General features: G+C 36.1%; 1 protein-coding gene across 1 annotated transcript in view; it reads right to left on the bottom strand.

Moving 5' to 3' along the window:
• The window catches only part of cdhr2 (cadherin related family member 2), a 30,250-nt gene extending 18,074 nt beyond the window's left edge, over positions 1 to 12,176 (bottom strand). Inside the window, exons 1-10 of the mRNA XM_066716581.1 lie at positions 12,023 to 12,176; positions 10,335 to 10,400; positions 8,971 to 9,042; positions 7,993 to 8,132; positions 7,479 to 7,529; positions 4,942 to 5,031; positions 2,680 to 2,769; positions 2,261 to 2,377; positions 1,771 to 1,914; positions 970 to 1,045 (exon numbers count right to left, since the gene is read on the bottom strand). Coding sequence (XP_066572678.1) covers positions 970 to 1,045; positions 1,771 to 1,914; positions 2,261 to 2,377; positions 2,680 to 2,769; positions 4,942 to 5,031; positions 7,479 to 7,529; positions 7,993 to 8,132; positions 8,971 to 9,042; positions 10,335 to 10,395 — 841 coding nt within the window. The 5' untranslated portion in view covers positions 10,396 to 10,400; positions 12,023 to 12,176. The remainder of the gene's footprint in view (positions 1 to 969; positions 1,046 to 1,770; positions 1,915 to 2,260; positions 2,378 to 2,679; positions 2,770 to 4,941; positions 5,032 to 7,478; positions 7,530 to 7,992; positions 8,133 to 8,970; positions 9,043 to 10,334; positions 10,401 to 12,022) is intronic.
• Positions 12,177 to 13,907: the final 1,731 nt, after the last annotated feature.

Below are 13,907 nucleotides of genomic sequence, written 5' to 3'. Positions count from 1 at the left end.
TCGCTTGGCCTTGTTGCCACGTCGGAGGTATGGCTTTTTGGCCGCAAGTCTTCCATGAAGGCCACTTCTGACCAGACTGGTGTACCAGGGTCCCACTGTTTTCTGCCAATCCTGAGCTGATGGCACTGCTGGACATCTTCCGATTGTGAAGGGAAGTAAGCATGATGTGTCTTTCATCTGCTGCAGTAAGTTCCTTGACCAACTACTATGTCTACGGTCCTCAACGTTGCCTGTTTCTTTGTGCTTCTTCAAAAGAGCTTGGGCAGCACATCTGGAAACCCGTCTGCCTTGAAATGTCTGCCGGGGAGAGACCTAGCTGATGCAGTATCATCAGTGCCTTGTGTCTTGTTGCTGTGCTCAGTCTTGCCATGGTGTGTGACTTTTGACAGTAAACGGTCTTCAGCAACCTCACCTTGTTAGCTGAGTTTGGCTGTTCCTCACCCAGTTTTATTCCTCCTACACAGCTGTTTCTGTTTCAGTTAATGATTTTGTTTCAACCTACATATTGAATTGATGATCATTAGCACCTGTCTGGTATAATTGTTTAATCATACACCTGACTATATGCCTACAAAATCCCTGACTGTGTGCAAGTGTACCTAGAAGAACTGATGCTGTTTTGAAGGCAAAGTGTGGTCACACCAAATATGGATTTGATGTAGATTTTTCTTCTGTTCACTCACTTTCATTTAGTTAATTGATAAATATAATTAACATGTCTATTTTTGAAATCATTCTTACTTTACAGCATTTTTTCATACCTGCCTAAAACTTTTGCTCAGTACTGTACATCGGGTAAAAATAAATTACACTGAAATACACACATAAAAACTAAATTTTGTTATTTGTTTTTTTAGAACAGATTTTACCCTCTTTTCCATTTATCTTTGCATTCATCTTGTTAAATCAAGACATTGGAGGTAAGGTTCAGACAGGTCTGCACAGTAGATAGAAGAAAGGATCACTTACTCTGAATGCTAAAAATGATGTTGTCATTGATTCCTCTGTCACCATCAATGGCTTTCACATGAAACACAGAAGTGTCCTGAAATATAAAGAAAATAAAAACTCTCTCAAGTTGAGTTTTAATAAATGTCTAAGAATGTAGCCAGTAACGTTACATATCTTAGTCTTATCTGCTATAAATGCATTCCAATAAGACATTTATTTATAACCACTAATATCTCTAATTATTTTGCAGATTAAAAAACAGAATGTGTCTGTGGAAAGCATCTTTCACAGTAAGGACATTTCAGCAAAAACAACTCAGTTTGTCAAGTAACATTTTGTTTTGTAGATGCCCTGCATCAGATTCAATAGCTAGGGTTTGCTTCTTTTGTAGAAGACTTGTAATGGGCACAAGATGGACACAGGATAGATAGGTTAGGTTACAGGTACATTTATATATTTATAACATTTTAAAAATATTAACTATACAAATAATCCATCTGCCTTGTGTTATGAATAATACACAATTAGAGCACATGTAATCTCTGTCCTCTATGAATCAACACCCATCTCTATTACTAGTAACAATTGCACCCTGAGAATTCAGAATAACTGCTTCTGAAAGCTTGTTCAGTCTACTCTGAACTTCCCCCAAAAAGTAACCATTTCTTCCCAAGAGTCTTATATTCACCCTAAAATAATCTGATACTAAAACCAACGATAGCCAGGTGCTCAAGATCCTTATTATCAACTTTCTTTAGCATGCATCTCCCTTTATATTGAATAGTTTTATTTGTTTAAGAGTTTAAATGTGGCACTTACAACAGCAGCATGTTCATTAACCGAGGTCTGAAAAACTACATTTAGAAATTGTGGATCAATATCAGGGACGTCATCAACTGCAATGAAGGCAAATGTAGAGGAGTTCTGAAAAACTTCTTCCCCATCCAGCTGCCCACCACCATCCTTTTAAAAGAGAAAACAAGTTATGAGCAGTGAACTTGGAAATGCTTCTGTCTCCAGAAAAGACTCACACAAAGAAAATTAAATTGCCTTTTATTTCCAGAAAATATAACACAAACATATTGGACTAATAACACTACATGACAGCTAATAAAATGTTGCTTTTTATTTTAATGTCATCTTCCATTAAATTACTCTAATGACAGAGCACATAAGACACAAATTTATTAAACTCATGGTCAAAATTTGTGGTTGCCATAATTAGAACATTTTTAATTTTACATAACATGTCACAGTTATTTACTTACACTATTTTAACATAAACTGCCTGTATGGAGTATAGACTTACTTTTGCAGTGATCTTTAGTTGATAGAAAGTGCTTTTGCTAGTGTAGTTGAAAGGTGCAGTTAGTCGAACCTCGCCGGTTCTTGCAATTTCAAAAAGATCGGGGTCATTTGGGACAACCTAGGAAAAACAATTTAAAAAGAAATACATTTATAGATTATACAAAAAAAGCCGGTGTTTACTTTAACGATTTACTATAAATAAAAGATATAGACATACTATTAGCCATGCAAACATGAATAAAAAAAATGTAAAACCTGCATCAGGTCTCTCCATGTCAAACAAAACAGTCACAAGACATCCCGAACAAGATATTACATGTAACTCAAAAACTATTGGGATGGTAAAGGCATTTCCATTAGATTACCAGTTTGTCTTTTCTCTGTCATTGTGCATGTATGTATGCTTGTATGTATTCATACCTGCTCAATACTGTAATTTACAACAGCTGCTAATTGTTGGTCTTTATCTGTGGCTGACACTGTAAACAGAACAGTGCCTACAGGTGTATTCTGAAAAAAAACAACAACATGAAAATAGCTTTAGTTTTTGTAGCTAATTAAATATACATACAGAATAGACTAGACTGATAGATAGATACATCAATAGACAGAGCAATAGATAGGTAGATAGATAGACAGACATATACAACACCAATTCCGAAAAAGTTGGGACAGGATGGAAAATGCAAAAAAAAAAAAAAAAAGAGTCATTTGAAAATTCAATTCACCCTGTAATATATTGAAAACACATTATTAACACATTATTTGACATTTTACTTTGTGAATTTAATGTATTTTTTTTAAATATACACTCATTTCACATCTGATGACTGCAACACAGTCAACTGTTTACCACTGTGTAACATCACTTTTTTTTTTAATAACACTTATTAAGCGTTTGGGCACTGAAGACACCAGCTGATTAAGTTTAACAAGCGGAATTTTCCCCCATTCATCCATTATGCATTTCTTCAGTTGCGCAACTGTACGGGGCCTTCGCTGCCTTATTTTGCGCTCCATAATGCGTCACACATTGTCAATCGGAGACAGGTCAGGACTGCAGGCAGGCCATGCTAGCAATCGCACCCTCTGCTTACGCAACCAAGCGCTTGTAATCTAGGCAGAATGTGGTTTGACGTTGTCCTGCTGGAAAATGCAGGGACGTCCCTGGAAAAGACAACGTCTGGATGGCAGCATATGTTGCTCCAAAATGTGTACATATCTTTCTGCATTAATGGTGCGCTCACAGATGTGCAAGTTACCCATGCCATGGGCACTGACACACCCACATACCATGACAGATGCTGGCTTTTGGACCTGATATTAATAACAGTTTGGATGGTCCTTTTCCTCTTTGGCCCAGAGAACATGACGGCTGTTTTGTTCAAAAATTATTTGAAATGTTGACTCGTTGCACCACAAAACACGATTCCACTGTGCTACTGTCCATCTCAGATGAGACCGAGCCCAGAGAAGTCGGCGGCGCTTCTGGACAGTGTTGATGTATGGCTTCTGCTTTGCATAGTAAAGCCTTAACTTGCATCTGTAGATGCAGCGGCAAATGGTGTTGACTGACAAAGGTTTACCAAAGTATTCCTGAGCCCATGTCAGGATTTCCATTACAGACTCATGACGGTTTAAGACAGTGACATCTGAGGGATCGGAGATCACGTGCATTAAGAAGTGGTTTCCGGCCTTGCCCTTTACGCACTGAGAGATGACAGGATTCCTTGATTCTTTTAATTATATTGTGCACTGCAGAAGGTGAAATGCCCAAAATCCTACCGATTGGTCTTTGGGGAATGTTGTTCTCAAAGTGTTGGATTATTCGCCGATGCATCTGTTGGCAGATTGGCGAGCCTCAACCCATCCTTGCTCTTGAAGGACTAGGCCTTTTTGAAAGGCACCTTATATACTATGATTACACGATTGCCTCACATCACCTTCTTATTTCAACTTGTCACATTGCTATTAGTCCTAAACTGCCCCTGTACCAACTTTTATGGAATGTGCTGCATGCATCATTTTCAAAATAAACATTTACCTTAAAAAAAACTATGCAGTTGATTAAGTAAAACATCAAATACCTTGTCTTTATATGTTTTTGGTTTAAATACAAGTCAAAGTACATTTACAAATCACTCCTCTTTGTTTTTATTAGCATTTTCCATACTGTCCCATCTTTTTCAGAATTGGGGTTGTATATTATGTTAAGAAACTAAATTAATACAGAATTTGAAAACCATTGAGGAAAGTGATACTATTTCATGATATTAACCTAACAACATGAAGATCTCTTGTCACTAACAGTTATAGACAAGAGCTCTTTTAAGGGAAACACCCCTAGGTCAGAGTGCTCATGTGTACTTGAGGGTGGGGGTGTCATGTATATTGAATGTGTCAGTACCTGGAATTGTCAGTGGGATGTGAATTTGATAAAGAGCACACAATAAACATTGTTCAGCCTTCATCTTGCATACATTACAGGGAGGAAAGCTGAATTGTGCTAATGTCTTTTCACTCCAGACAAAACTATGGTCTCATCCTCAGATATTTTTTGCAAGCTTCCTTGTTTAAATAATGTTTTTCCATAAAACAAAAGACTAGGCATCACAATGGATCTAAATCTAGAGTACACATCTCTTGGATTAGTTTAAATCTGAACACTTAAGTGTAGCTCACCTCAGGAAATTTTTCATCATATGTGGCAGGATTAAAGATGGGTCGATTGTCGTTAGCATCCTCTACAATTATAAAGAGCTCTTTGCTCGCCTATGTAAAGAACAAAACAATTAGAGCAATGATAGATAGATAGATATATAGATAGATATATGTATACTTGGAATAACAAGAAAAGATAAGAAAAATACATGAATGGATTACAGAACAAACAACATATGTGACAAGAAAAACAATCAAAGTAAGTTATAGAATGGATATTGATGGGGAGGAACATTCTCCCTCAATAGGAAGACAGAAAAGGAAAACATGGCCTGAGTTAAGTAGAATAATAGCAAACACAGTTTATTGAGCTCTAACGAAGTGCTCTGGAGACAGCCAGGCAGGAAGACACATCTGAAGTTTTTCTAAAGAACATGCTAACCTATAGGAGAGTTCTCCCTCTGGTTGCAGGGCAACCCCATGATGTCAGTGAGGTGCCCCAAAACTTATCACATTCTTCTTGGTAATTTGACCTCTATATGACCTTAAAATAAATGTATGTTTATTCTAATACTAGCTACACAGACTCTAAACTGAGCATGGTCTACCTGGAACAATACAAAAAGCTGAAATGCACATACAGTGAGGGAAAAAAATATTTGATCCCCTGATGATTTTGTACGTTTGCCCACTGACAAAGAAATGATCAGTCTATAATTTTAATGGTAGGTGTATTTTAACAGCGAAAGACAGAATAACAACAAAAAAATCCAGAAAAACGCATTTCAAAAAAGTTTTACATTGATTTGCATGTTAATGAGGGAAATAAGTATTTGATCCCCTATCAATCAGCAAGATTTCTGGCTCCCAGGTGTCTTTTATACAGGTAACGAGCTGAGATTAGGAGGACTCTCTTAAAGGGAGTGCTCCTAATCTCAGCTCGTTACCTGTATAAAAGACACCTGTCCACAGAAGCAATCAATCAATCAGATTCCAAACTCTCCACCATGGCCAAGACCAAAGAGCTGTCCAAGGATGTCAGGGACAAGATTGTAGACCTACACAAGGCTGGAATGGGCTACAAGACCATCGCCAAACAGCTTGGTGAGAAGGTGACAACAGTTGGTGCGATTATTCGCAAATGGAAGAAACACAAAATAACTGTCAGTCTCCCTCAGTCTGGGGCTACACGGAGTTTCAATGATCATGAGAACGGTGAGGAATCAGCCCAGAACTACACGGGAGGATCTTGTTAATGATCTCAAGGCAGCTGGGACCACAGTCACAAAGAAAACAATTGGTAACACACTACGCCGTGAAGGACTGAAATCCTGCAGCGCCCGCAAGGCCCCCCTGTTCAAGAAAGCACATGTACAGGCCCGTCTGAAGTTTGCCAATGAACATCTGAATGATTCAGAGGAGAACTGGGTGAAAGTGTTGTGGTCAGATGAGACCAAAATCAAGCTCTTTGGCATCAACTCAACTCACCGTGTTTGGAGGAGGAGGAATGACCCCAAGAACACCATCCCCACCGTCAAACATGGAGGTGGAAACATTATGCTTTGGGGGTGTTTTTCTGCTAAGGGGACAGGACAACTGCACCGCATTCAAAGGGACGATGGACGGGGGCATGTACCGTCAAATCTTGGGTGAGAACCTCCTTCCCTCAGCCAGGGCATTGAAAATGGGTCATGGATGGGTATTCCAGCATGACAATGACCCAAAACACACAGCCAAGGCAACAAAGGAGTGGCTCAAGAAGAAGCACATTAAGGTCCTGGAGTGGCCTAGCCAGTCTCCAGACCTTAATCCCATAGAAAATCTGTGGAGGGAGCTGAAGGTTCGAGTTGCCAAATGTCAGCCTCGAAACCTTAATGACTTGGAGAGGATCTGCAAAGAGGAGTGGGACAAAATCCCTCCTGAGATGTGTGCAAACCTGGTGGCCAACTACAAGAAACGTCTGACCTCTGTGATTGCCAACAAGGGTTTTGCCACCAAGTACTAAGTCGAAGGGGTCAAATACTTATTTCCCTCATTAACATGCAAATCAATGTATAACTTTTTTGAAATGCATTTTTCTGGATTTTTTTGTTGTTATTCTGTATCTCACTGTTAAAATACACCTACCATTAAAATTATAGACTGATCATTTCTTTGTCAGTGGGCAAACATACAAAATCAGCAGGGGATCAAATACTTTTTTCCCCCACTGTATGGGTTACACAGTCTTGCTGCAACAGTAATACAAAAAATATATATTTGCCATTTAGAGAGGGCACTGTCTCTCATCAGATACCAAGATAAGGAAAAAGACCTAGAAGATGACCACATAGAAGATGGGAAGATGAAATCATACACTTTGCAGGTGTGACATGGAAAAGAGAAGCTGTAGATTGAAGAAAGTGGAAACATCCTGGGGAGGCCTTCAGCCAGCAGTGGATCGATATATACATATATAAACACACACACCTGCACACATAGGATTATGAATGTTTGTACATGGACAAATATAATTGTACATAGTATATAGACTTCACTATTTTAAAACAGTTACTTACCGTGTAAGCTTCATCAGAAACCTCCATCATTAAGGGTAATGTTTCCTTGTCCTTGAGGAGAAACACAAATTCATAATCACTTTCTGAGAACAGATCAAGTGTTTGCTCATTAAACATTAATGGAAAATTATGTATGTAAGTAACAGAGATATTACAATTCGTATTACACTATTAAGCATGTAACTAATTTATGCTTTAAAAATCGTTATACCAAGTAATATGTACCAAGTATGTGAGTGTAACAATTTACGTTTGCACTAAAGATTTTATATAATACTTCATAATAATATAATACAATATTTTAGGGAGATTTTTTATTTGTTTGTGGCATCACATACAAATCTTTAAGTGAATGAATACAGTAATCTAAACCTATACTGTGGTACCATTTTTTTTTTGTATGTATATATTTTTTTAAATATTCAATAGAGATCTCTGAAAAACACTAAAAGGTAATGAAGGCCTTGACATTAGATTCTATTACTCTGACCAGTTTATAACCAGTAACACTTACTTCCCTGTCCAGGAGAGACTTCAGTGTAACATCTCCTGTGTCTGGATTGACAGTAAAGTACATTGCGTTGACTCCAGAAATCCTGTATGTTAAAGCTCTATTTTCTGGGTCTATCGCACATATCTTGAAGGCATAGTCACCTAATGTGCAAAAGAAAACTTGTATTATTTTATATTTCTGTGACAGAGATTTCTTTAAGAACAAAAGAGGTGTAAAAATGTGGGTAAAGAAAAACAGATCGTCAAGAGAAGTAATTTTTGCTCAATTCTTAGTTATACTAAATGCTGGCTTTGCAAGTGGTGTGTTTCGTTTGGTGGAAAAGGTGTTTGACAGTAGCCATGCTGAAAGTTGCATTCTTCCCCAGTATGGATTGTTGAACCTTTGACTATATTGCATCTATGAGAAGCAATACATCTTTCAGACATTGAGATATCCTTCTTGCATAGACTCTGTTCAGAACTTGGACTATGGCCTGCTTACTGGAACCTTCTTTTAATAGGTTATGAGAAAACCAACAATCAAGGCCTTATGATAAAATAACAGAGGGGTTCAAAACAACAATGTTGCAAAATATATGATTTAAGCAGTAGCCTTGACTACACAAAACTCCTATGGAAAATGTGCTTCTAATAGCAACTTTCCTAAAATAAGTTAAACTCAATAATTAACAGTAACATAATAACATAATTCATATTTTATCTGAATCAATTTATGAGGAGATATGAGAAAACAGGCACAATGAAATGAAAGCAGATAATTATTTGATTTAAAGGGAACCTGATATTGAAAAATGTATTTTATTATTATTGAGTGTGTGTTCTTATGTGTGTGTGTGTGTGGGGGGGGGTATTATATATATATATATATATATATATATATATATATATATAGATATATCTACACACACACCCCCACACACATTTATTAGGCTGTATGTGGAACGGGACTCCAAAACTAGATAAAGAAAATTAGACATACCAATCTTTAGGTCTTCGCGTAAGAATTTTGTGCTCATGTCATTGCAGAAAGTTGGCATCAAATTCCCAGCAGCTAAAACATTTTAATGAGAATAAAAACATGAGATAAAATGCAAACTGAACTTTTCCTAGTGGATCCAAAAATGTCACAGGAACTTGCATGTATTGCTGAACAAGTTTATATAATCTGCAATTTCCTGACATTTTATGTATACACCCTTTTAAAATTGTCTACATCATGTTGCTTATGTTTAGATGATTAGAATTCACCTCACTGTATTTTCCAGCAAAAATGGCTTATAAGAGGACTTCTAAAAACCTGAATATAGTTGATGGTGTGAGCAAAGTTCCCTATTTCTGTTCTCTGTTCATTTGAGTTTTTAAAAGCCCATTGAAAATTGATTGGACATTTATAACTGTGTAAATAATTTCTCACTGCAAAATTCCTTTATATCTATCTAGAGTAATACTCCTTAAAAACGGGTCTGCTAGATGACAGTTCCCTTACACACCCTTTGTATTGGGTATAGAAACGTTTATATAATTTGTCCCAGTGTGCAGCACTGACCATCCCTATGTAAGCTGAGACTCATCAGTTACAATAGTTCAGATTAATACATTTTTTAGATGTGAATATTTCCATCTTTCTTCTTTAATGTTATGAAGTAAATCACAGTTCTGCTGAAAGTTTTGGGACAAAGCGACCAAACAAATCAAATTGGTGGAAGTTTCACTTTATTCTTAAAGCACATTAAATTAATTTTTCTTTGGAGAATAAAAAATATGTAATTATAAATTATTATGGTCACTATATAAGTAGATAAAGGAGGATATGTTCTTGTATTCTGTTTAAAATTATTTGGATAATATACACAAATGCACATACCCAAATTCATTTTGATTCTGATACAAACCCCCCACCCCCGATTCCTTCAGTAATAATACAATACAACAATACTCTTGTTTAGCATTTTGGTTGAGTTTTGTGATTCTATTGGCTTTCTACACAACCACAGTAATACTTTATGATTCCAGTATAGAGCAGGTACAACTGTAAGAGAAAACAATAAACCTTTAACACAATTCAAGTTACAATATTGTGCTGTTTTCTTAATTGGGAATACATATTTGGCTGCATTAAAATGGTCATGTTTCCATCTTTTTCCAATTCTTCTTATTAGTAGTATTATATCAGTATACAATTAATGTAATTTACATTTTAATTGCATACTTATAAATCAGCAAAACCCTATTTGCTAGACTATAATTATTAAATCCTTTAAGACAGCTGTTAACCATATTTAAAGATTCTTGGTATTGTTACAATAATAACAGAAAGCATCTAAAATAAATAATTTTACTCACCTTGACTGAAATATGGTAGAATGAGCAATACAGTGCTCATTATCCTGAAAAAGGACGCCATGCAGGCTAAAACAAACCAAATAAACTGCCATTAGAGGCCAAATACAGCATGATATGCCTTTCTTTAGCCAAGCACATCTGTCACTCTGTATTTTTACTGTAGCTTTTGACAAAAAGCCTAATTATAAAAACATAAATATTGACAAAAGCCTAAATATAAAAACCTAACACATTATGAATTTTGTACACAGGAATTTCTTGAATATTTAGACATGGCACATGCACCTTCATCTTTATGGAGGTTTATTGTCCTTCCGCCATTTCCTTAGCTATATCATTCAGTGTTTTAACTGCACTGGTCTAAAATGTCCACACCACTCAAGGCCAACAAGACCCTTGTCTTAAGGGTGCGTCTGGAAGAAAACCCTTCCTTTTCAAAAGCACAAAGTACTGCTGTACAATGCATGTACTTTTGGGGAATGGGATGTTATTTTAGTAGTTATTTAACTCTCAACTGTTCATGTCCTCATAAATCAGAATTCTGATCATACACATCATCTGCCGTTGACCTTTTCCAAAGTATGTAGTGCTCATGGCCCAGTTTTGTTCTATGGAATATTGTTGTGTTTGCTTTTGGCATAAAAGTATGCTACAGTTGATAAACTATCAACAAGACATCAAAACATATTTATAAATCTCTGAACACCAGATGAAGACATGGCACTATACAAAACAAATTTCTCAAAGACAGTTTGGGGGATCTTTTACTTTAACAGGTTCTACTTTCCAAAAAGCAACTGTTACTCTACTGGGATACAGTGAATGCTGTTGCTTTAATCAATTTGTAAAACTTTATAAACACAACCTTTTCAACATTGGTGTATTTAAGGATCAGGCCATAAATAAGCTGACGTTAATTCCTAGAGACTTGTCACTCCTAGTGGCTGATCCCACTGTACAATTAACAGATTTGTTGTTAAAATCTCATTACATCTGAAAGTGTAGTGACACCTCCATGGGAAGCTTAATGTCTTAAGGGTTTGTTTATTTGCTTTTCACTAAAAAAAAGGTCTGCGGGTACTAGAAATAATAATCAAGACTGAAATATACCTACGCAAATGTACACCTTTGATCATATCTGTTAATACTTTTTTGTAAAATACAACTTTTTAAAATAATTTTATGTATAAAGTAATTATCATATTTATAGAAAATAAAATGTTTGTCTCCTTTGTTTCTTTAATACACCTTATCCCTCCTCTTCACATCAGAAAATGACATATACATATAAAGAAACAGCACACTGTTGAAAGGGAATCTACCCACCTGCCTGAAGAGAAATGTATTTGGATCGATATAGGCTGATGGTGATTATATATATATATATATATATATATATATATATATATATATATGTATGTATGTGTGTGTGTGTGTGTGTGTATATATAAAATTTAATTAAATAAAATATTAACACAATAATATTCAAAAAACAGTGTCAACACTGTGTAATTATCTAACAATAGTTTATGCCAGCAATTTGGGATACAGAGAGAAGCAAATTTTTTGCACAGTGATGTGAAAAACAAAAAACGCATTTACATATAATTATTTTGATTACTAACAATATACTACAAGTAGATAAACCAAAGTTTAGACATCAAAAGCACAGAAAAGGGTCCACTCACATAAGCGACAAGTTCTTCTTGCAGTGGATTCCTGGGTGTGCTCCTCTCAATGATGGGAGAGAGGATTGAGACAGACCTTTGCCTTCTTCAACGGTAATTAAAAGCTTTGGCGATTATCGTCGCCTGGCTGTAAATGTGAATCATTAACAAACAGTGTGCAGGACAGTCCTTGATCTAATCTGAAAGAGAAAAACCCTGTTCACTTTCCCGTAACACGATAACTATTAGCAGTTGTGGTAGTAGTCAAATAATCTATATTTCCATATTTCCACAAACCACTAAACAAACACTATAGACAATTATAACTTTTTCTTGGTCACATGGAATTATATCTCTTCATGGTACTGACTGTCCCTTACATTTGAATCAGGCACAGTTAGACAGGTTGCACAGTTAGAGATGGCTGCGTGTGCCATGACAGCACTTTCAGTCTTTACATCTGGAAGACACAGAACCGTTCAATATCCCCTTAGTACTGGTAAGACAATAATCATAGGCCCTTGAGCATGGTGGTAAATAAAGAGACAATCACTACATGTTTGACTTTAAGTAGCAGCAGGTTTCTGTTGATCTCTTCCAGCAGGCCCACCTGTAGTCATTACTGCTCTGTCTGATGTATAGCACTAAATGAAAAAAACTCGTACCTACAGGCAAGATGTTTTCTTCTGTTTCTTTCCTTTAAACTCCCATCTGGCCTTCTTCAACAATGTAACTGAAGCACACTGTGATTTTCTGTATCACCAAGTGAATTCTTAAAAACCCTCTACCAGCGCAGAACCCTCCCACTCCCTCAAATGGACACTAACGAGCTGTTCCAATTATAACCCCCCACCAGGCACTCCTTGTAATTATCATAATCCAGACAAAGGATAATCTACTCTGGACTGTTTTTCTTTTTTAAATAACTTTAATAAACACAGGGCGGGCACACAAAATGACTGCCCTACATCCAAGTTCTTACTGAAACAAAGGGGGCTGTTGTGTTCCCCTATTCGGGCTTAATTAGGGAAAGTGCAGTCATCTGGAATGTGGACTAATTAATACATTCAGACCAATAAATCCTCAATGTCTGGAAAATCGATATGATTTTTTAAAGTCTTTTCAACAGCTCTGGACTTTGTTGAAGTTAGCTTAACCTATCTTAACTGTTTTATTAGACCCTTGTTTACATCCTCAAATATTTTCAACAAAACTGATAAACATTGTACTGAGACTCCCAAGATACGGTTTAGTGTGTGAACACTTATACAAGGAAATATGTACACATTAAAAAAATGGCCACAGAACTTTGGACTTTTTATTTTTCTTATTGCTTCTTCTTAATCAAGATAAACACGCAGGCACAAAAATATTTTCATCACTTCTAGGTGGAGTCAAATATTATGTGCTGAGATTAAATCTGGAAATTGTTAGTGCTGTAATTGAGTTTATGCTGTGGCTAAAGGGCAATCTCAATCGCAAGCAATGTTGTATTAGTGACAGTACAGATTCAAAAGCAATGACAACTGGAAATTACGTAAATGCTTCTATCAAGACTATAATATTAATCTCAGCAAGTTGAAGGGACAGTGCAACAGCATATTGGCAAACAGAGCAAAGTATATACTTGATTATTACTCATTTATTATGGAGTTGTTACACATACAATGCACTTAGTAAAACAGGAAGTTTATTTGTTTTGTTTGTTTGTCCTATCTTCACTTATTGCTTTTTAATGTATACTTCCAGGCATTCTTTTGATGTTATGGATTCAATTAAAAAAAAAAAAAAATCAAACAAACAGAAAGAAACATGGTCAATTAAGAAAAGGACACATTTCTATTAAAACAACTTCTGCAATCATGACAGTAAAACCAGTATCATGTATTGAACTTCCACTTCCATT

This window comes from Amia ocellicauda, chromosome 11 (assembly GCF_036373705.1).
Source record: "Amia ocellicauda isolate fAmiCal2 chromosome 11, fAmiCal2.hap1, whole genome shotgun sequence".
NCBI classification, from domain to species: domain Eukaryota; kingdom Metazoa; phylum Chordata; class Actinopteri; order Amiiformes; family Amiidae; genus Amia; species Amia ocellicauda.
The sequence above is the reverse complement of the archived record's forward strand: the minus strand, read 5'-3'. Positions and strand labels throughout refer to the sequence as shown.